This window comes from Melozone crissalis, unplaced genomic scaffold, assembly GCF_028551555.1.
Source record: "Melozone crissalis strain CALT ecotype California unplaced genomic scaffold, PUWL_Pcris_2 ptg000063l_1, whole genome shotgun sequence".
Lineage (NCBI taxonomy): Eukaryota > Metazoa > Chordata > Aves > Passeriformes > Passerellidae > Melozone > Melozone crissalis.
This window is the reverse complement of record NW_026535841.1, coordinates 2,593,758-2,617,423: the sequence shown is the minus strand read 5'-3', so window position 1 is coordinate 2,617,423 and position 23,666 is coordinate 2,593,758. Positions and strand designations below refer to the sequence as shown.

General features: G+C 52.4%; 1 protein-coding gene across 6 annotated transcripts in view; it reads left to right on the top strand.

Annotated features, from left to right (window-relative positions):
- Nucleotides 1–23,666, top strand: part of OSBP2 (oxysterol binding protein 2) — a 105,191-nt gene that overhangs the window by 34,295 nt on the left and 47,230 nt on the right. Inside the window, exon 1 of one of the 6 annotated variants that reach the window (XM_054288584.1) lies at nt 16,788–17,008. The exons of the other annotated variants lie outside the window; for them this stretch is intronic. Coding sequence (XP_054144559.1) covers nt 16,930–17,008 — 79 coding nt within the window. The 5' untranslated portion in view covers nt 16,788–16,929. Of the gene's footprint in view, nt 1–16,787; nt 17,009–23,666 lie in introns of those variants that run through there. 6 annotated transcript variants of the gene reach the window in all.

Sequence of the window (23,666 nt, the reverse complement as noted above, 5' to 3'; positions counted from 1 at the left end):
TCCCCAGAATGGACTTGAGCTGCTGGGAGAGGGAGTTGCTGACTCCTTTTGATTCCCTGCTTGGGCATCCCCAGCAGCAGAGAGGGTGAAATCTGTGTGTGATTCCAGTGTTCACCTGATGAGGAGCAGATTCTGGGCTGGCAGAAAGGGACTTTGGTGTTCATGGAGCTGAAATCCAGGAGTCCACTGGACAGGTCAGTGCTGGGGTCTGTGCCAAGAACAACTCACCTGCCAGGCACTCTCTGAGGTGTCTGGTTCCTTTGGCTGAGTGCAGAAAAACTGGGAATTGATAAGCAGAGGGAAAAGAAGGAAATGTAGGCTTGCTCTGTGTGCTGCTGGCATCTCTTCTCTGGAGAAACCCTGCCAGTGACTCACAGGGTTTTCAGCAGAACTTGAAAAGAAAACCCAAACAACCAAACAGGAACAAGATTAACCAGAGAGATAAAATCTCCTCTGACAAGGGAAGGAGGGTGATGGAAAGGAAATTTTTCATCTTGTCGCAGACATCTTTTTATGAAAAATCCTTTCCTTAGGTTTTTTCCTCCTGAGAAGCTGAGAGGCCTCAGGAACAAAATGTAAACAATGATTATCTGCTGCTGTGGAATGCAACAGGTGCATCTGTGATTGGTCTCATGTTGGTTTGTTTGTCATTAATGGCCAATCACAGTCAGCTGGCTCAGACTCTCTGTCTGAGACAGAAGCTTTGTTATCATTCTTTCTTTTTCTATTCTTAGCCAGCCTTCTGATGAAACCTTTTTTTCTGTTCTTTTAGTATAGTTTTAATATAATATATATCATAAAATAATAAATCAAACCTTCTGAAACATGGAGTCAAATCCTCATCTCTTCCCTCATCCTGGGACCCCTGTGAACACCATCACATCATCTGGGGGAAGGACAGCTGAAGGTGCCACATGGGTCATGGTCAGTGGTTCAGGAAATGTGCTGGAGCCCCAGGAGAGGCTGAGGGAGCTGGGCAGGGGCTCAGCCTGGAGCAAAGGAGGCTCAGGGGGCCCTTGTGGCTCTGCACAGCTCCTGACAGGAGGGGACAGCCGGGGGGGTCGGGCTGTGCTCCAGGGAACAGGGACAGGAGCAGAGGGAACGGCCTCAGGCTGGGCCGGGGGGAATATTGGGATAATTTCTTCATGGAAAGGGTTTTCCAGGCCTGGCACAGCCACCCAGGGCAGTGCTGGTGTCCCTGTCCCTGCAGGGATTGAACAGCACTGTGGATGTGGCACTTGTGGGTTTTTGGTGCCCTTGATAGTGCTGGATTAATGGTTAGACTTGATCTTAGAGGTCTCCTCCAACTTTAACAATTCTGTGGCTGTCTGAGTCTAGGAAAAGTTGGGGACAAGTGCTTTTAACAAGAAAAAGGAGGGAATGATCAGCTCATAGGTTTAAGTGGAGCAGGAATAATTAATATTTTGTGCAACATCCAATTAAATGGTGGCACTTGCTGCCAGGAGCCAGAAAATCCAGGGAGACCAGAGAGATTTGGGCACAATTTCATCCCTTGGGGTACAGGCTGTGCCTGGCTGTGTGTGGAATGTGACCTGGGGGCTCCTTGTGCAGCACAGCTCTGACAGGGAAGGATCAGTGCCCAGAGGAACCAGAGCCTGTGCCCTGTCCCAGTATCCTGTTTCCAAAATGCCAATTGCAGTTTGCCTGCTGGGGAAGAGATGGAATTTCCTGGGGTTTTAGGCTGACCTTGTGTGACCATCCTGGGGAGCATTCACTTTGAAAGCAACACCCTGTGGTGTGGGTCAGTGGTCTGGGACAGTGGGGGTTGATTACTTGGCTTACCTGGTTATCCTTCCTGCATTAATCTGGTGTTTTCTTCTTGAAAAACAGGGAGAGATTGCTTCTGGGGGCTGCAGGAGGGTGGGAGCTCTGAGCAGAGAGGGGGAAGAGTGGAAGAGGGCTGGTGATGCCCTCTGCTCTGCTGCTGGGGTGAATTCCTGTTGCAGGAGAGTGGAAAGGGACAATCCAGCTCTGGAGAGGGACACTGAGGCTGTGGGGATCCCACGGCAGGGCTGGGGTGCAGCTGGGTGGGTGGAAGCAGCTCAGGCCAGCAGGGAGTTCCCCTTCAGCATCCCAGATCCCATTAAAAACTAGCCATAATTAATTATTCCTCAGCTTTCCCTTTAATCACTCCACTGCTAATGCCACTTGTGTTGCCCCGCTCATTTTGGCTGTTTTTGGTCCTTTTTCCAAGGCAGGGGTTTGTTTGCAAAAGCCATTTTGAGTTGGGCCTGTGACACTGCAAAGCATCTGGCACCTTCCCTGTCCCATGCCATGAATTATCCCCTTGTTGCTCCCCAGGGCCTCACAGAAGCTCCTGGCCAGGTGGCCTTGGCTTGTGGCAGGACAGGACAATTCTGCCATTGTTGTCCCAGCTCATGTGTGGCTGTAACAGCCCAGCCATTCCCAGCTCTGGGACAGCAGCATTCCCTTTTCCCCTCCTCCCTGTGAGATTCCCATCTCTGTGAGCTGTTTCCCTCGTGCCTGGCTGTCACCTTGCTCTTCTAATTGTGTTTTTATCCTTGGAGTCTGGATTTCCCCAGGACAGCCAGCTGGTGTTAACCATGCCAGGAGCTGCTGCTGTGGGAAATAGAGCTGACAGTGCTGCTGATGGACTTGTTTGCTTGGATTTCCCATTCCTAATGATTCCTGTCTCCTCTCAGTGCCTTCTGCTCCCACTTGTGCTCCTCCTGCAGCTGGCAGGATGCTCTGGCTCCCCATTCTCCTGATGGATTGGGGTGGGTTGGTCCATCTGAGCCACCCCAGGGAGCTGCAGGCAGCACTTCAGCACCTCCTGCCACAGCCACAGGGATGCTGGGGGGCAGGAAGGGTTTGCAGAGGGGTCTGGACAGGCTGGATCCATGGGAACTGTGCCAGGGAGAGGGACTTTGGACAAAATGACAGGTTAGGTGGGACTCTGAGAAGGAATTGTTCCCTTTAAGTGTGCTCAGGCCCTGGCACAGGGTGCCCAGAGCAGCTGGGGCTGCCCCTGGATCCCTGGCAGTGCCCAAGGCCAGGCTGAATGGAGCTTAGAGCACCTTGGGATAATGAAAGGCGTCCCTACCCATGGCAGGGGTTGGGAATGGATGAGCTTTAAGGTCCTTTCCCACCCCAAACCAGTGTAGGGTTCTCTTATCTCCACAGCCTCCAACTGCTCCCTTCTCCTGGCTGCTGCCTGGTGCTGCAAACACGAGGAGGATGGGAGGAATCTTTGGATTTTTCTATTTCACAAGCCGGGAACCACTTCCCTCCCCTCCCTCCCCCGCCTTGTTATTTTTCTGATCTGTTTTTAATTCCCTTGCTGCTGCTTTCCCCTCCACTTGCATGTGGGGATGGAGCAGCCCCAGACTGAGCTCCCCTCCTGGCTGTGCTGCTGCTCTCCCTGATCCCAGGTACCAGAGCACATCCACTGCTGCTGTTGTGCAGATGTAATCCATGATAATCGCTGGCAGCCAAGGAACCCAGAAAACAGTACTTACATAACAGCAGGAATTAAACATTGCAGCAGGGGCTCAGAGCAGCCAGCAGTATTTAGGCCATTCCTGCTGCTCCTGCCTCATCCTCCAGAGTGAGTGCAGAGCTGTGGCTGCTCCTCAGCTCTGCCTGGTGCCCATGGTCAGTGGGAGCTGTGCCTGCCCATGGCAGGGGCTGGAACAAGATGAGCTTTAAGGTCCTGTCCTACCTAAACTATTCCATGGTTCTATGGTGGGACACAGGGAATGGCTCCCAGTGCCAGAGGGCAGGGCTGGATGGGATATTGGGAATTGGGAATTGTTCCCTGGCAGGGTGGGCAGGCCCTGGCACAGGGTGCCCAGAGCAGCTGGGGCTGCCCCTGGATCCCTGGCAGTGCCCAAGGCCAGGCTGGACATTGGGGCTGGGAGCAGCCTGGGACAGTGGGAGGTGTCCCTGCCATGGCTGGGGTGGCACTGGGTGGGCTTTGAGTTCCCTTTCCACCCAGTCCTGCCTGTGGGAGCTGGGAGGGTGGGCAAAACCCAGGGGCTAAAGTGTCCACAAGTCTCAGTTCACTCCCTGGCAAGCTGGAGAGCAGATTCTTCTCCAGCAAAAATGGGAAGGAGAGGGATCAATTCCTATGGTGAGGATTATGCTACTCCTGGAGTTGACAAATAGCAGGGAAAACTGCTCATGGCAGGGGAGCTGGATGAGCTTTGAGTTCCCTTTCCACCCAAACTATTCTGGTATTCTGTAATTCAGGAGTGAGGTGGGAATTGATGTCACAGCTCCTCCTGCTGCTCCAGTGCTGCCCTTACCCTGCCCAAGGGGCACATCCCCCTGCCTGCCCTGCCCTGTGCCCCTGCCCAGGGCACCCTCTGCTCCCTCCTCTGGGCAGTGCCCCTGTCCTTCCACACTCCTGGCAGCCTCTGGGAATGGCCATGGGCTCCTGCAGTCCCTTAGCAGGGCTGGCACTCAGCTCAGTGTGCCCAGCCAGGCCCTGGGGCAGTTTCTCAGTGGAGGTTTTTGGGCTCCTATGTTCTCAGCATTCCAGGTGGGGCTGCAGCAGGAACCCCCTGGAACAACCCCAGGAACGTGATAGAGCAGGGGGGAGGCTCTGGGGAGGGCTGGCACAGCAGGAGCAGGGCTGGGCTGGGCAGGAGGCTCCGTGCCCACGCCAGAGCTGGGAAACGCTCCTGCAGGAGGAGGGGTGGGATGTGCAGCACGAGGGTTCTGGGGGAGGTTTACATTGGATACTGGGGAAAATTCCTGCAGGAAAGGCTGCTCAGGCTTTGGAACAGGCTGCCCAGATGGTGGAGTCCCCATTCCTGGGGGATTTAACAGCAGTGGGGATGTGGCACTTGGGTGGGTGTGTGGGTGGCCTTGGCAGTGCTGGGGACAGCTGGACTCGAGGAGCTCAGAGGGCTTTTCCAACCTGAGTGATTCCATGATTCTCTGAGCTCTGCTGGCACACCAGGGCCCTTCTTTCCTCACCAGGGTTGTGGGAATCCACAAAATCAGAGGGTTTTAGGAAAGCTGCAAAGGCAGGCCCCAGAGGCAGTAGAACTGTGAATGGAGCTAAGCAGCAGCCATGAGATTGGTCAGCAGAAAAATTATTTAAACTGTAGAAAAGCGAAGACAGATAGAACAATGATATGTGTATTAATGCTGGTCTAGAATAACTCTCTGAGCTACAGAAAAGTTTATCTAGCAAGATATTAAGAAGGTTAAAGCTTAATAAAAAATGGAGCTCTGTGCATTGTGTTTTAAGGCTTACAAGTAAGTATTGTATTCAAAATAAGCAAGCATTGTTTAACCACCAGTACCTGTGCTTATGGTGATTGGATAGAACTACTGTCAATATAGAATATATACTATACAGATGTAAATACTGTCAATGTGCTTTTGCTTTGTGTGATTGGTCAAAAAACTTACAAAGTGAGTTGTAACATTAAATTCTTAGTCTGCTGCCTGGGATGTGAGCTGGTGGCCTCTTCCCATTGTCATAACCATGTAATGAGAGTGATGCTGGAGAATAAAACAGCTCAAAGCAGGTTCCACAGCAGCCCCGTCCCGTTTGTGATTTGTACAGAGCCCCCAGCCGGTGTCAAGGGTGACCTGGGACAGCTGTGGTGAAGGAAAGGCCCTATTCTGGCTGAGCTGCTGCAGGAGGAGTTTGGTGCAGGAACACTGGGAGGAGAAATCCTTCTGGGCCCTTGCTCAGCCCTGCCTGTGGGAGCTGGGAGGGCGGGCAAAACCCAGGGGCTAAAGTGTCCTGTTGTACACACAGGGCTCAGTTCACTCCTTGGCAAGCTGGAGAGCAGATTCTTCTCCAGCAAAAATGAGAGGAAGAGAGATAAATTCCTATGGTGAGGGTTATGTTACTGCTGGAGTTGATAAATAGCAGGGAAAACCTCGTTAAAAATTGATAAAGTGATAAATACCAGGGCAGAATGGTCTCTGCTGTGCCATGTTACCACAAATCCATTCTTATTTCCAAAAGTGTTGTGGATTCTGCTACTGGATTGTGTTTCTCCCATGCCCATCTCCTGTGTTTCTTTAAATCTGGGGTTTTTTTCCCCTAATTTCTTTATTTATGGTCCTTTCCCCTGTGCCATGGACAAACTCTGTGAGTGTGTGGCCTGAGTGAGGGGATTTCCCTCAATCCATGTTTCCCAGCTGTTTATAAGTCTGTGTTTCCTTTCTCTCATTCCCAGTGCCTTTTTTGTTGCTTCCACACAATCTCCTCCCTTCCACACATCTTTTTGAGGAAAGAATTTCCCAAGGTCACTTGGCAAGGCTGCAAAGCCCAAACCAGTGACCCCTGGGCAGCTGTGCCCACATTTCACCTGAACTCAGGGCTGATTATTTCCCTTGGGGAATTCCAGGTGGTGCTTTGTGACTGCAGCCAAAGGGGTTGGAACAGCTTTGCAGGGTCACAGAACCATGGAATGGTTTGGGTTGAAAGGACCTTAAACTCAGCTTGTCCCAGCCCTGCCATGGGCAGGGACACCTTTATCCAAGAGGGCAGAGATGCCATTCCCAGTGCCCTGCAAGGAGAGAACATCTGCACTGAGTGAAAAGTGAAAAGTTCCCAAAATGACAAACCCAGTCCATGTTAGCAAGTGCAGCAGGGAAGGAACAACAAGGATCATCCTTCCCACTCGTGCACCCACGCAGGAAAGGGGATTTTCAAGATCCCAGGGAATACACAGTGCTTGCCTGGCAGGGAACCAAGAGAGACTCACCCTTGGTGACAGGGTTTTGGTGTTTGAGCAAGAAAACACTTTTCTATACTACAAACTTGTTATTTTTCACAACAGGCGAAAAAACGTGGTTTCCCTAAGTACCAGTGACACACCAGGTTTAGCTTGGGAAGACTTTCAAAAATATTTGTGCTAAAAATAATATCAAAACTTTTGAGCACTTCTAGTGCTGTCTAAAATGGGAGCATACATTGGATTTATATGCTCAAACTAAGATTCATTTTTCTGGAAAAATGACACATGAAAAGGGACTGGACACAGAGATAAAGCAAAACTTTATCCCCTGGGAGAACCAAAGGATGGGAGTAGCTGCAGGTAACCTGCAGGAAGGATGGAGAGGGACTGGGGACAAGGGCTGGAGGGACAGGACACAGGGAATGGCTCCCACTGCCAGAGGGCAGGGCTGGATGGGATATTGGGAATTGGGGATTGGATGGAGCTTGGAGCACCCTGGGATGGTGGAAAGTGTCCCTGCCATGGGAGGGACATTCCAGCACAGGGGATGTGCTGTCCTCATGGAGATGGAGCTGCAGGAAGGGGACAAAGCCAGGTCCTTGCTCAGCCTGGCTCTTGAGCCCTGAGCTCTCTCTCAGTGCTGAAACAGATTCTGGTTACTGATTTTTAAGGCAAGTTTCACCTGTAAGTAGTTTTTAATGCCACATTTAGCAGCACAACAAGGATTTTCATACAGTAGGGAGACCAAGGGGGAGATTCCCAGCTCAGGAATCAGTTCAGGATCTCACTGTTGCTGTCAGTCATTCAGATTTCCCACGGGCTTTTTGCTTTACCTGGCACAGATAAAGGCTCTTGGAGGTAAATCAGGTTTGAACTGTGGAAACAATAACAGTCCTTGCTAATTAGAAATGAGTCACTGAGTGCAAACTGATCCTTCAGTGGGTCTGAAGGCACCTCTGGAGGGTTGGGCTGGGCAGAGGTGGGGGTGGCAGGGCTGCTGGGCACTGAGGAGTGAGGGACTGGCAGGAAACGTCGTGGTGTTTGTGTCTAATGAAGGCCAACAGCTCCTGCTCCTGGCCACAGAGGGAAAATGGGATTTGGGTTGGTGGTGGGATACAAGAGCTCTGTGCAGCCCTGGCAGGGCACAGGGAGTCCCTCAGGGCTCTCCCTGCACGTGAAGGAGTTGAGGATGTTCATTTGTTACTCAGGTAGCAGGGAATTGCTGGCAGTCACAGCTTGAGGGAACACCTGCAGAGCCATGTGTGCCTTCCATCCATCCATCATCCATCCATCCATCCATCCATCCATCCATCCATCCATCCATCATCCATCCATCATCCATCCATCCATCCATCCATCCATCCCCTTGGGATTTCTGACACCCCTCTGCACAAGGAGCTTGGGATACCTGAGCACACTGCAGTCACAGAATCACAGAACTGTGGAGGTTGGGAAAGCCCTCAGAGATCACCCAAATCTCTCTATTCCCCAGCCCTGCCAAGGCCACCACTGTCCCATATCCCAAGTGCCACATCCACATGGCTGTTAAATCCCTGCAGGGATGGGAGATCCAGCACTGCCCTGGGCAGCTGTGCCAGGCCTGGACAGCCCTTTCCATGAGAAAATGTTCCCCAAAATCCCCCCTGCCCCTGCCCTGGCCCAGCCTGAGGCCGTTCCCTCTGCTCCTGTCCCTGTTCCCTGGAGCACAGCCCGACCCCCCCGGCTGTCCCCTCCTGTCAGGAGCTGTGCAGAGCCACAAGGGCCCCCTGAGCCTCCTTTGCTCCAGGCTGAGCCCCTGCCCAGCTCCCTCAGCCTCTCCTGGGGCTCCAGCCCCTTCCCAGCTCCGTTCCCTGCCCTGGACACGCTCCAGCCCCTCCAGGTCTCTCCTGTCAGGAGGGTCCCAGAGCTGCCCCAGCCCTGGAGGTGCCCCAGCAGTGCCAGCTCAGGGCACGGGCACTGCCCTGCTCCTGCTGCCACCCCAGGGTGACACAGCCCAGCTGTCCTTGGCCTCTGGCACACCTGGGCACACCTGGGCTCTGTCCAGCCACTGTCACAGCCCCCCCAGGTCCCTTTTTGCTGGGCGCTGTGCAGGAGCTGTTCTCTCCCTGCTCCCATCCATGCAGCAGGAGCAGGTTGCCCTCTCCTGGCTTGCTGCTTCCCTGCATTCCTGGCTGCCCGTGGAGCTCCGTGTGCTTCCAGCTCTCCCAGCTCTTGCATAAGCCCTGGCCCTGCAGAGAGCCCGCTTCGGAGGTTATTCACTGCCCGTGCTTGGCTTTGCAGCTGGCATTAATGGATGTCTGGGAAAAGAGGGATTTGCCAGCTGACCTTGCTTGGGCACTCCAGTAGGGCAGGGGAGCTGCTTTTCCATGGGGAACAGCTGCTCCTCTGTCCTGGATTCCTGCCCCTTTCCCAGCCCCAGGCTGCTCCCAGCACGTGGGGACCCCAAACTCCCCCTGCCCCGACATTCCCGGCTGGAAGTGGCACAGCTAGGCTGTGCTGGCACCTTGTGGTGCCTCTGCTCCTCCTGCAGCTCCTCCCAGTGCTGCAATCTGATCCCACTGGGGCATTTCCCCAGATCCACATGGGAAATTCAGAATTCTTGTGGAGTTTTAGGAGTTTTTAAGCTAAAATTGTCACTCTAGATAGTGAAGATCAACTTGAGGATACAATGCTACTTTTATTCTGCTCAGCTTTTTATTTTATTTGAGGAAATTTTTATTGAGGGAAATCTCTGTTGCCTCCTCCATTGGCTCCATTGCTGAGGGGTGGGATGGATTTCATGGAATATATTTGATGCAGTTTCTGGAAGATGAATGATCGGGTGTTTTGGGAGATGCACGGTGTGGGAGTGTGTTGTGGGATGCTGTGTGTGCCATGAGGGGATGGATGGATGGATGGATGATGGATGGATGGATGGATGGATGGATGGATGATGGATGGATGGATGGATGGATGATGGATGGATGGATGGATGGATGGATGGATGGATGGATGGATGATGGATGGATGGATGGATGGATGGATGGATGGATGATGGATGGATGGATGGATGGATGGATGGTCTCCTCCTGGATCCCCTCATTCTCACTGTGTTTATTTCCCTGTGCCTTTCCCTGGCCCCTCATCAGCCCTGGGTGTTCCACACCCTCACTCCTCTTCCCACCTGAGTTTCAGTTGCTCAGCAAGAAGTAACAGCACAATTCCAGCCTTTCCCTTGGAAAGAAAGGAGAAAGCTCCTCCTGAATTTCCCAGGGAAGTCAGGGAACCTTTCCCAGGCACCTTCTGCTGTTCCTGGGACCCAGGTAACTCTGGATTTGCAGCAGAATGAGCTGAATGCAGGGCTAAACCTGCAATCTGTTGATGAATTGGGAACTTGAGGGCTGATTTCCAAATGTTCAGAAGAGTGGCTGGGCTTTGACTTAAATATTGGCAGGAGGAGGCTGGGGACAGCTGGCAGAAAGAAGCAGAGCTTCTGCTGGGAGGTGTGCTGGGATTCTTCTGCTGGGCTGAGGATATTTGGTGCCCTGGCTGGGCTCAGCAGCCTGTCCTGCAGGAACCTCTCCTGGGACAAGTGTGAGCAGGGATCCAGCTCCAGCCTCCCCCAGGAGCTGCTGGAGGTGGAGCACAAACCCAGCATGGAGGGCAGAGCCACTTCTGAAGGATGGATGCAGCAGCAGAGCTGCCTTTTCCCATGGAAATGACTTCTTGTGGTGCTGTAATAACATTATGTTGGCAGACATGCTGCTCCTGGAGATGGATAACCAGGGAGTTTTGACCTCAGTTATTAGATTTGTAGCTTCAACTAAAAATTTAGCTCTAAGGAGTGTTTCCAGTTTAAAATGAGTCTCCTCAGGGAGCAGCTCTCCCTCTGGCAGTAACTCATTGACGAGGAACTCAAATATTCATTTATAGTTAAAGCTGGGCAGGGGAAGGGAAAACAAAGAGGGCTGAAAGCATGACAAGATGATAAACACCCAATTTGGGATTCTCCCTGCAATGTGCTGGTGGGAGCTTAAACTGCTGCCAGAGCCTCCCTGAGGGGTGTGGTGGTGTTGGATTTAGGAGCACAGTGGTGACAGTGGCACACTGGGTTATCCCTCAGCTCCTGACAGGATGGAGGGAAGGAGGGCTGAACCCTTGGATGGTGTTCACAGGGGTCTCGGGTTGAGGGAAGGGATGAGGATCTGACTTTATGTTTTAGAAGGCTTGATTTATTATTTTATTATATATATTATATTAAAACTATACTAAAAGAATAGAAGAAAGGATTTCATCAGAAGGCTGGCTAAGAATAGAAAAAGAAAAAAATTATAACAAAGGCTTGTGGCTCGAACAGAGAGTCTGAGCCAGCTGACTGTGATTGGCCATTAATTAGAAACAACCACATGGGCCAATCACAGATGCACCTGTTGCATTCCACAGCAGCAGATAACCATTGTTTACATTTTGTTCCTGAGGCCTTTCAGCTTCTCAGGAGGAAAATTCCTAAGGAAAGGATTTTCCATAAAAGATGTCTGTGACACCCTTGGATGGTGTAAGGTGCTGGCACTGACTTGGGAGAGGATGGAGGGATACAAAAGCTGTTAATCCTTTTTAAACAGAGTCCTGGGTGCTGCAGGTGGAGGTTTTCCCTTTACTTTTTACTATGTAAAGCCATGGAGGTTGGTGTACAAGGAGCAAGTTCAGGCTGGACATCAGGAAGAATTCCCTTCATGGAAAGCATTGTTAAACACTGGCAGGGGCTGCCCAGGGAGGTTTGGAGTGTCCAGGGAGTGACTGGAAGTGACACTCAGGGCTCTGGGCTGGGATGGGGCACAGCTGGGACTCCATGCAGGTGGCACTTGGAGCTCTGGGCTGGGGACAGGCTGGGGATGGGGCCTGGAGTGTCCAAGGAGTGACTGGAGGTGGCACTCAAAACTCTTTGCTGGGGACAGGCTGGGCATGGGGCACAGCTGGGACTTGATGGAGGTGGCACTCAGGGCTCTGGGCTGAGGATGGGGCACAGCTGGGATTCCATGGGCTGGGAGGTTTTTTCCAGCTTCAGGGATCCTGGTTTGTGTGGTGGGGAGGAGGCTGCTGCTCGCAGTGCTGCCAGCTCTGAGTGTGAGCTGCACTCAGTGCTCCCTTTCCCAGAGCTGGGGCAGGCTGTGCCTGTTCCTGGCAGGATTCCCTGCTGGAGGGTACAGCCTGTTCAGTGCACAGCCAGGTGGGGCAGGCAGTGCTGCCATCCCAGGGCTCTCACTCACCTGGCTGCTGTGTGGGGAGCAGTGGAAAGGGGCTGGGTGTGATTCCTGCAGCCTGCAGGGACTGACTCTGAGGATTTCTGTCCCTGCTGTGTGGCTGGCTCTGAAATCCCACCTAAGCCACTTCTCCTTCAAGGCAAGGGTCCCTCCCTTCCCCTCTCTGCCCTGGGCAGCATTTTCCTGCTCCCTGTCCCTCCTTGGCATCTGGTCAGTAAGCAGTGCAGAAGAAATGTGCTGGAGGGTGAATGTCTGGCTTTAAACAAGGAAAGGAGTGAAAAAAAAAAAACCCTCAAATTCCCTCCAGGTTCTGCCTCTGCTCTCCAGCCCTGGAATGAACCAAGTTCCTCCAGTCTGGGAGCAGAACTGCTGGAGTGTGATGGAAAACTCAGATGTGAGCCCTTCCAGCTGCCTGTTTACACTAAAACAAGGATATTTTGGTTATTCCACTGGTCTCCTTTGGGAGGGTGAATTGTGTAATTGAAGAATCCAAGATTTCCATAGCACACAAATCCACCATGGCATTCAGTGTCACCAAGGTGGGGCAGGTGGGGGAGTTCCTTGCACTCCAGCAGCATTTTTGAGAGGAATAAAACAAATAGAGTCAGGAGCAAGTGTTAAAAAAAAGCCAGTTGTTGGGCAGAGCTGTGGAAGAGCCTCTGGGGAGCTGTTCCTTTGTGGCTGGCCTTGGAGCACTCTGGATTCTGGGCATCCCTGGGTTGAGATGTGCAGCCTGGAGATGGGTTTGAGCTGCTCAGGACCTGCAGTGGTGTTTCCTGGTGATGTTCAGGGGCTGGGGCTCTTCTCAGTCAGGAGGGAAAATCCCCCCAGTATAACTGGTAGGTTTTTTCCTTTACTTTTTGCAATATAAATAATCTTTTGTTTGATTCACACAGGGCAAAAGAGAAGAATCCAGTGTTATCTCTTTGCCCAGAGAAGGTTTAAAGTTGCATTGTTTCCTTTTGGAAGTCCTCAGAGTTTTCTGACAATGTAGGCACAGGGAGATTGGCTTTTCCTGAGAGGGAGGAGAGGACCAGGAAGGGAGAAGAGGCCCTGGCACAGGGTGCCCAGAGAGTTTGTGCCATCCCCTGGATCCCTGGCAGTGCCCAAGGCCAGGCTGGACATTGGGGCTGGGAGCAGCCTGGGACAGTGGGAGGTGTCCCTGCCATGGCAGGGGTGGCACTGGATGAGTTTCAAGGTCCCTTCCCACCCCAAACCATGATTCTGTGATATTTCAGACATGTTCACTTCACTCCTGTGTGTGTGAATTTATGTGGGCTGGTTTTGGGCGTCGTACTTTAAGCAGGCAGCAGGAATTTGGGGAGTGAGGGACACCCACCCTCTAGAAAATATTGAAAATAATCAAATCTTATTAAAAGCAGCAGAGGATGAAGATGCGTTGAGTGTTTCCAATACAATGAAGGTTTTTGCAGAGGGAAGTGGCCACTTCTCCTTTGTGTCTGCAGGGGGCAGAGACAATCCCTGCAGTCGGAGCAGGGAGATAATTTGAGAGTTGGGAATAGAATAACTCTGCTTAAAAACCACAACAATCCCAAAGCAGGAACGCCTGGAATCAGCACAGCTGTTTTATTTTATAATATTTGGGCATTTATGAGAAGAATGTTTCAAGGCAATACTGGAAAGAGTATTTCAAGGCAATATTAGATTATATACAGTAAATTACTATATTTAATATCTCATCATTGATGTATCATAAGGTATCTCAGTGCAGGCACGAGTCCCCAGAATTTTTTTAGGTGGTTTTATCACCATAAGATTTGAAGCAAGGACTTGAAATTGGGCAAGGAATGTCTGTGTCACCCTTGACACGCAGCTCTGCCCAGAAGAGACCCCAAAAGGGGCTGGTTTGGGGCTTTTCCACTGGAAACTTGTAAAAGGTGAAATTTCCCAAGTTTCTGTTTATTCTGAGCCTGTTCTCCATGTGCTGGGGCAGCGCGGCTGCTGTGGGTGAGGTGAGGAGAGGGAGGAGGAGGAGGAGGAGGAGGAGGAGGAAGGGAAGGAGGAGGAGGCACTGGCAGCCCTGAGCAGGGAGTGAGAGCTGCGGAGAGGGGAAGGGATGAGGATATGGAGCCTGCGGAGAGCAGCCCGGGGCAAGGCTGGGCCGGGCTCGGGGCCGTCCAGGGCTGCTCCTGCACCTCCTGTCCCTGCCCCTGCCCCTGCTCCTGTCCCTGCAGCCCCTCCCGAGCGCTGGATGAGGAAGAGGTGCTGTGGCAAACGCAGTATGTAATGCCCTGAACCCCCCTGGGGCTGAGCTCTGTGGGGCAGGGGTGGGTCGGGCTCCTTTGGGGTCTGCACTGGGTTTGAGGTGTTTGGGAGAGCCCCTGGGGTCGCTCAGACACTTGGATTGATTGTAAATGGGTAAAGTGAGGGGTGATCCCATATGTGGGGGTCCCCAGAGGGTCCCTGTGTGGGGCAGCCCTTCATCCCACCCTGCCCCGTGTCAGGCTGGAGAAACCCCACAAGGCTGGAATAAAATGGGATTTAAGGTCCCGTCTCACCCAGCCCATTCCATGATTCTGCTCTATGCAGGGAGCCTCTGGAGAAGTTATTGTAACTGCTCCAGATAAAGCATTTCCAATCGATTTTAATGGAGGAGCTGGAGTTGGAGGTGGTTTGGTCCCACTGATCCTGGCAGGGCTTTGTGACAATCACCTGATGTTTGTATCAGTGGGTTTGGGAGGTGGATGTGGCAGAGCTGTAAAGATAGCAGAAAATTAGGGATTATGGAGGCTTTCAAGATTAACTGGATAATGATAAAGGAGATATCAGGATGAAGAGTGCAGCTGGGAGTGTTGTTGGGAATGCTCAGGAATGGGAAAAGAGAATTCTTGAAGTTCTGCAGTTTGTTTTGGAATTTCATCAGACTTGGAAAAGAAGTCAGACTAAATCCAAACTGCAGCCATCCTCTGACTTACCAGCCTTGTCTTCTTCCAGGCAAAATATTTGGAAGGTAGAAGTTGCATTTTTAAATGGCGTTTTATATTCAATGCAGTTTCTGGAAGATGAATGATCTGGTGTTTTGGGAGATGCACGGTGTGGGAGTGTGTTGTGGGATGCTGTGTGTGTGCCAGGAGGGGATGGATGGATGGATGGATGGATGGATGGATGGATGGATGGATGGATGATGGATGGATGGATGGATGGTCTCCTCCTGGATCCCCTCATTCTCACTGTGTTTATTTCCCTGTGCCTTTCCCTGGCCCCTCATCAGCCCTGGGTGTTCCACACCCTCACTCCTCTTCCCACCTGAGTTTCAGTTGCTCAGCAAGAAGTAACAGCACAATTCCAGCCTTTCCCTTGGAAAGAAAGGAGAAAGCTCCTCCTGAATTTCCCAGGGAAGTCAGGGAGCCTTTCCCAGGCACCTTCTGCTGTTCCTGGGACCCAGGTAACTCTGGATTTGCAGCAGAATGAGCTGAATGCAGGGCTAAACCTGCAATCTGTTGATGAACAGGGAACTTGAGGGCTGATTTCCAAATGCTCAGATGAGTGGCTGGGGCTGTGACTTAAATATTGGCAGGAGGAGGCTGGGGACAGCTGGCAGAAAGAAGCAGAGCTGTGTCAGTTTGGGAATGTGATCCTCATGGAGAGGATCTTAGGTTTCTTTTTCCATGATCCTACCTTGATTTCCAGTGGAGCTGTGACTCCTCCATCCCTGCTGATCAGGATTGGGAATTAGGATATAATACAGAACATAAATATGTGTGTATGTGTGTGTGTGTGTCTGTATGGCCCTGTATAGGTATTATCTCTGGTCTCAGTGTCAAAACCCAGATCCTGCCTCCAGCTGGTCCTTGGATCTGATATCAGAGCTGGAAATTCTTGTTTTGAGCTAAATCCTATCCAGACCTTCCTCTCCTCTCCAATTAAAATCCAGTCTCTTGTGGTGGTCATTTTCCCCTTAAGAACTGCAGATTCTTACCCAGACCATCAATAAATATGCCAATAATTTAATGAAATCTTTGTGTGTGTGTGCACTGCCAGCATTAGTTTCCCTGGCTTGACTGCACATTGTAAAGATTGTGTGATCTGGCTGAATTTCTCCTTTTTCCACCTGGAATTCTTGCACATTCTCTGCCTCTCTATTTAAATGTATCCTCAGAAAGTGGTTCCAACTTAAAAGCTGGAATACAAACGTTTCTTTCTTGCTGTAAAATCCTTGTAATCCAGCTGGAGTGAGAAATAAATGATCAAATGCAAACTGTTAATCCCTGTGGGTCCTGGAGATTCCCAGTTCCCACTCTGTGCTCTGGGGAGCACGCATGCAGCAGGGATTGGGATTGGGATTTATGCTGCATTTTTCCTTCAGAATTACACATTCCCTCGAGACTGGGCAAGTTAAAGCTGGGGAAATCCAGTGGTTTTGGAATGGAGGGGTGAGAAAATGGATCTCAGGGAGGACAGGGCTGGAGGAGCCTCCGGGGTTCGTTACGGAGCTCTTGGGATGTGAAATGTGACCGAGTGACTAAAATGGACCATGGACTTTCTGATAAAAAAAATTAAGGAATTCTGCTCTTTATTTTAAGCCAATGTCCTAAAAATAACCTCCAGCAGCATTTAAAGGGACAAGCCTCCAAATCTCCTCCTCCCTTCCCAAAAATCGAGCATCCCTCTGCGTTTGGGGCTGGGGATCCGCAGGCACCGCTCCGGAGCCGCTCCCAGCCGAGCCTGCCGGGGCTGGGGCTGCTGCTGCCGCTCTCATTCCCGGTTTTTTGGGCATTTTGAGGCTGTTTTCCGGCAGGGATGGAGTTAAGGGCTGCTCCGTGGTGCATGCTGGTACGAGGCTGTTTGATGATGGAGCCGTAGTGCCCTGCTAGCGGCATGTGCTGGGCATGGATGGATGGATGACGGGAAGTGTGGCACTGGGATAAGGACATTGCCCTGGGCCATCCCTCCATCCCTGGGGGTTTTCCTGCCTCCCCGGGCTCGCAGCCATGTAGGAATCGTGGCAGCCTCGGCAGAGCCATCCCGCGGTGGGGATGAAGGGTAGGGGCTGCTGGGAGACAGGATCGCTGCGCTCCTTCTGCAACGCCGGCTGTCTGAATAAATTCCACAAGGGTTAGTGGCCTTCCCGGCGTCCTGGATGCATCCCTGGGGCTGCCCTGCTCTGCTGGGGTGGGCTGGGGAGGAGATGTTTAACCCCATACCAGAAATATCAGGAATGCACGTGGGGGATCTGCCCTGCAGGCATCGTGTGCTAACAGCCCTGCTGGGTTTGGTTGGAGATGGACAAAGCGTGGGGCTCCTGCTTTATCAGGTGTTTAAAAAATCCAGAATAACTCAGTTTGAATTCAAAAAACCCCTCTAAATTTGGTGATAATTTGTTCTGTTCGGGTACCTTTAATTGCACAGGGTATTGGGCTGTTTGTCATGGGTAAATCAGTCCCTTTTGATGTCAGGATGTATTTTTTGAGTTCTAAGGCAAATTCCTTTGAGTTGAGATGAAATGAGAGCGTGGCTGTGTTGGTCCTGTGCTGCTCCCTGCCCGTGCCATGGTGAGGGGCAGAGCTGTTCTCCAGGAACACTGAGCTGTGTTTAGGGTGTGCACTGAAATGTCCTGTCTGTCCCTGCCCTCTGTGTCATTCCAGGTGATTCCCAGTGCTGGGTGTGCAGGAGCACTGTCCTTTATGGGATAGAGGATGTTGTGCCCAAATCTGCTCTGCTTTGGGACAGAAATCCCCATTTTGGTGTTTTTTCCTCAGTGGGATGAAGCAGGAAGAGGCTGGGGGTGGGTCCTGCCTTTCAGATCAGCTTTTGTGTTGCTTCATGGCAGCACTGACAATTCATGGGAGTGTTCCAGGCTAGGTTGGAGCAGCCTGGGGCAGTGGGAGGTGTCCCTGCCATGGCAGGGGTGGCACTGGGTGGGCGTTAAGGTCATTCCCAGCCCAACCCATTCCATGATTCATCAGTGGAGGGGCTGAGCAAAGTCCAGTGTCTGACAGTGAAGGCTGATGGTGAGAAGTGAGGACTTGCAGGATCATTCTTCCTTTCCTCGCCCTTTTCTGGGGGAAGGAAATTGCATTTAGATAAAATAATTTATTGTGAAGTGATGCTTGAGAGCAGAACAGGACCACAGGAGGGAGGGGAGTGACACAGGACCATGGGATCATGGCATGGTTTGGGTGGGAAGGGACATTAGAGCCCACCCAGTGCCACCCCTGCCATGGCAGGGACACCTCCCACTGTCCCAGGCTGCTCCAGCCCCAATGTCCAGCCTGGCCTTGGGCACTGCCAAGGACCTGGGTACTGGCAGCTCATCACACCCCTTGTTTTATTTCTATCCCTGTAGGGTTCCAAGGGTCTGCCTGCAGGGACCTGGGAGCACCTGGTGATTCACACCTGGGCCCTTGTGATGGTCAAATCCAAATGTTGCTGCTTTGATGTAGTTTGGGATGATGGCAGGACACAGGGAATGGCTCCCAGTGCCAGAGGGCAGGGCTGGATGGGATATTGGGAATTGGGAATTGTTCCCTGGCAGGGTGGGCAGGCCCTGGCACAGGGTGCCCAGAGCAGCTGTGGCTGCCCCTGGATCCCTGGCAGTGCCCAAGGCCAGGCTGGACATTGGGGCTGGAGCAGCCTGGGGCAGTGGGAGGTGACCCTGCCATGGCAGGGGTGGCACTGGTTGGGCTCTAAGGTCCCTTCCCACCCAACCCATGCCATGATCCCATGGTCCTGTGTCACTCCCCTCCCTCTTGTTGTCCCATCCTGCTCTCAAGCATCACTTCACAATAAATTGTTTTATCTAAATGCAATTTCCTTCCCCCAGAAAAGGGCGAGGAAAGGAAGAATGCAAATAGGTCAAATCAAAATTCAAGCAATTGAGGATTTACAGCTAGCTTCAGATGACCAAAAAGAAAAAAAAAAATCTTTTTTATCAAATCCAGATTGTCCCCTTCCCTTTGCTTCCCTTCTCGAGCTGTTTTTCCAGCTGGGTGACGTAAGGACATGCGTGTTCCAGGAGTTCTGCACAGAGCTTTACATAACAAGCCTTCAGTGGAGAATAAAATGCCCCAAACCAGAATTATTCTCATCAAAAGCTGAAACCAGTCTTGTGTGAAAATCTGGGGAAGGTGAGTGGTGAGCCCTGGAGAAATGGGGAGTGGGCTTGGGAAGTGCAGGGAGGAACCCAGGGAGAGGTTTTGAGGGTGTCTGAGGTGAGATTGGGGTATTCCCATGGCTGGCCTGGTCTTTTTCTGCCCCCAAAGCATCTTTCCCCCATTTTATGGTGGTATTTCAGGCAAGCTTTGCAGTGGCATGGAAAAATTTTCCCTGTCTGGTGGGGGAACATCCATTTCACACATGTGGAGCAAATTTGACAAACCCAGAGGGTTTTGGCCCTGGGACATGACAGGCAAATATTTGTCATGTTTTAACAGCAAACTGAACCCCAAAGCTGGGAAAATGTTGGCTTTTAAAACCAATTTACTGTAAAAACTGTGATGTGCAAAGTGTGTTGCTCTGGTAAGCACATTCCCCATTGGAAATGCAATATTTTGGATGGGAAAATACATCCCAGGGTGGCTTTGCTTTTCGTTTAGAAATCCTCATGCTGTGATTTTTTTTTTTTCCCTACCAAAATTTTGTCCTTAAATCCACTTATCTCCTCAAATGGAGCTGTCTGAATTATGTTTAAAATGCTGATGAGTTTTAATGAGCAGCCCAGGGAAAAGCTGGGCCTGGCTGTGCTCAGCAGGAGATTCCTTGGGAACAGAGGAGCTCAGCCTGGAGGCCTTGGGTGGCTTCAGGAGTTCCTTTTGTGCTTGTAAGATAAAACCAATTATTGAATCTTTGGGTTGAATGATTCAATATCCCAGAATGATTGGGTTGGAAGGGTCCTTGAAGTGCCAGCCCCTGCCATGGGCAGGGACACCTGCCACCATCCCAGGGTGCTCCAAGCCCTGTCCAGCCTGGCCTTGGGCACTGCCAGGGGTCCAGGGGATGGCACAAATTGTGCCAGTGCTCTTTTGATTATACAGACACAATGTTTTTGTGTGTTCAGGGGCTGGTCTGCTTCAGTCAGAGCTGATGGGATCTTGGGTTTTGGCTTTGTGGCCAAATTAAGGAGGAAGGACTGAGGTGCTGAAGCCTTTGGAGACAGCGGAGTGCAGACACTTCACTTGCTGTGCACAGAAAGGTCTGTGGATGGCTAACAGATTAAGATAATTAGCTTATCATTAGTTAATTTTGAGGATCTCGAAGCTCTTGCCAGTAGAAGCAGTGCTGTTGCTGCTTTCAGAGGGCATTTCCATCAGGAATTTCCCTCTGCAGCTCCGTGCCGTGTGTTTGTTGCTGGGTTTCTTACCATGCCCAAATGCAGCCTGTCATTAATATTTGGTGGTGACATGGATGATTATCCTCAAAGGAAGCTCAGATCCTGGGCTGCATGGCTTCAGCACACAGAGGGGACCATAAAAGAGATGGAAAAATGCATTTTTCTCCCTACAGACATGCAGGGTGTATTTATTTCATGGCCCAGCTAGGAACCATTGAAATGAGTGTTTAAAGTCTGCTCAGGAATGAGCTGGATTACATTTCCAGGAGGACCAAGCACAGGTGGTGATGGACAGTCTGTATCCTGCTCCCAAAGCAGGTGTGTTGGTTCAGCCTTTATCCAGATTTATTTATAAGTTTCTGAGGCGGGGAACTCCTTCCTGAGAGTTTTGGCATGGGGAGATGCTGAATCCGTGGGCTGCATCCTGCTTGTTCTGCTCCTCGGTTAGGAGTCTGGGGTTTGGGCTGGGGCTGTGTCTGCTGGAGCTGCTGGGGAACTGGAGGTGTTTTATTGCAGCTTTAGAAGTGGTGGCTGCTGATTTATTTGTGGAAAGCACTTAAAATCTGTAATCAGGGCTGGTGGATTCACCTGGCTGAAAATAAAGCCTGGATTCTCCATGGCTGAGTCACGGGTCACTCAGGGTGCATTGACATGGGGCCCTGCCCGGTGTCCTTTGCTGTGGGTGGTTTTTCCAGGTGAAATAACGATGTAAGAATGTCCATGGAGATGTTTGGAGATGTTTCATGTTGTGGATCCTTTCATTTCAAGAAGTGGGAGCTCAGGGAGCTCGGTGTGAGCTGGGATGTCCAGGGAGAAGTGGAAGGAAACCCTGCCTGGCACTGCCCAGGCTGCCCAGGGAATGGGCACGGCCCCGAGGCTGCCAGAGCTCCAGGAGCCTTTGGGCAGCACTGCCAGGGATGGACAGGGTGGGGCTGTTGGGGCTCTGGGCAGGGACAGGACTGGGATGGATAATCCTGGGGATCAGCTCAGGGAATTCCATGATCCTATTCCATGATCTATTCCATGATTCCATTCCATGGTTCTATTCCATGGTTCCATTCCATGATCCTATTCCATGATTCTATTCCACGATTCCATTCCATGGTTCTATTCCATGGTTCTATTCCATGATCCTATTCCATGATTCTCACTGGGATGAGCTCCTGGGGGAGCTCCCTGGGCCCATCAGGGAGTGGCAGTGCCTGGAGCTGGCCAAGCCCATCCTTCCCAGCAGGGACCCCTCAGTGCTCATCAAAGCAGCAGATCATAAGCTGAGGGCAGGGAATGTTTATTTTCTTTCCAGAGATGCCCTCTCTGCCCTGTTCCCTTTCATTTTCAGCAGTGTGAAGGTGGATTCCTGCCCACAAGCAGCTGTGGCTTGGCTGGCAGAGGATGCATCCCCAGGACGTGCAGGTGCCGTGGAAATGGTTCAGGGACAGGGTTTAGGGTGGGCTGGAGGTGTTGGAGGTTCATGGTTGGACTCAATGACCTTAAAGGGCTTTCCCAACCCAAATAATCCTGGCATTCTGTGCCATGGATGCAATGCCCAGGAGCTCCTGGTGCTGGCACAAGGCAGGAGCTGCTCTGCACCTCAGAGCTGATCAGCAGCAATCACTAATAACAGGAGTTTATTAGCTGTATCTTAATTACAAAGCACAGTAATTAGGGAGGAAGTGGCCATCCTGACAGCCTGATGGTGTTAATTAGACACCAGAAATGCTCTTCTAGAATTGGAAGGGAGATGAGCTCCCAGCTCCATCAAACAGCTCTGCAATACAGGCCCTGCCTGCAGCAGGAGTGGATTTCTTTGTCTTTTCCCTTTTCCCCTGATCTCTGTGCACTGACAGCCAGCACAGCACTTCCTGGAGTGTGTGCCCTTCTCCCTGTCTGTGCCGAGCTGCTGAGAGACTCCAGGGATGGATTGGCTGTTCCAGGAGCTCTGGCAGTGAATCACTGCCAGGACCTGCTGTGCATGGCCTGGCCTCAGCCCCTCCTGCTCTGTGTCCTGCTGCTGGAGCAGCTGCCAGTGCTGCTGTGCTGGTGCCTCCTGCAGGGATCAAACCTGGATTCCCTGTGCCCCCACAGCAGGCACTGAGCCAGGCGGGGCCTGGGGCTGTCCGGGCTGTAAAGGAGGTGGTGCCAGGCATGGGGCCCATGTGGGATGGTCCATGGCTCACCACAGGCACTGAACTGTGACTTCCTGCTCTAACCTGGGATGTGTGACAGTGCCCTGGCCTTGGGGACTGGTTTGTTACCCTGTGACACCCATGAAGTGACCTGTCCTTGCAGGGGAGGTGACCTGGGGACAGAGGGGCTGGAAAGCTGCTGGTGGGAAAACTGTGGAGGTGCTGGTGGCAGTGGCTGGACACGAGCCCAGATGTGCCCAGGTGTGCCAGAGGCCAAGGACAGCTGGGCTGTGTCACCCTGGGGTGGCAGCAGGAGCAGGGCAGTGCCCGTGCCCTGAGCCGGCACTGCTGGGGCACCTCCAGGGCTGGGGCAGCTCTGGGACCCTCCTGACAGGAGAGACCTGGAGGGGCTGGAGCGTGTCCAGGGCAGGGAACGGAGCTGGGAAGGGGCTGGAGCCCCAGGAGAGGCTGAGGGAGCTGGGCAGGGGCTCAGCCTGGAGCAAAGGAGGCTCAGGGGGCCCTTGTGGCTCTGCACAGCTCCTGACAGGAGGGGACAGCCGGGGGGGTCGGGCTGTGCTCCAGGGAACAGGGACAGGAGCAGAGGGAACGGCCTCAGGCTGGGCCAGGGCAGCTCAGGGTGGATTTTGGGATAATTCCTTCATGGAAGGGGCAGTCAGGCACAGCTGCCCAGGGAGGTTTGGAGTGCCCATCCCTGGAGGTGTCCAAGGAAGGCCTGGACAGGACACTCAGTGCTTTGGGCTGGGGATTGGGCTCAGCTGGGACTTGATGGGTTTGGAGGCTTTCCCTGCCTGTGGGTTCAGAGGGAGCAGGATTGAAATCCAAATTAAAAGGGGTGGAAGCTGGGAGCCTTTCTGGGGCTGCTGCTGCCCTGCTGCCATCCTCCCCATCCCCCCTGAGCCTTGGCAGAGCAGGGGGGCTGGGAGGCTCCCAGCTCCTGCCCGTGTGAGCTGTGCCTTTGGCGTGTCCTGACCTTGGGGAATGGAGCAGGGGGGCCACCTGACACCCCTGGATCCTGTTACCCCGGGTAAGCTGAGCCCTGCCGGCTCAGGAGGGGCTCAGTGCCCATCAGGAGGTGTCTGTGTCTCGGTGGCCTCGCTGCACCTCAGCCTGGGTGTTCCTGCTGAGCTTGGGGCCTGCAGGGATGAGCTGAGCCCTGATCCCGAGGCAAGGGACATGACAGCTGCTGGATTTGGGAGAAGGAGGCTCAGGGGCTCTCTGAGCGTCTCTGGGTGGCCCAGCTGGGTTTGGGTTGGGCTGCCTGTGTCCGACCACACCATCCCTCTGTTGTTCTGCTGCT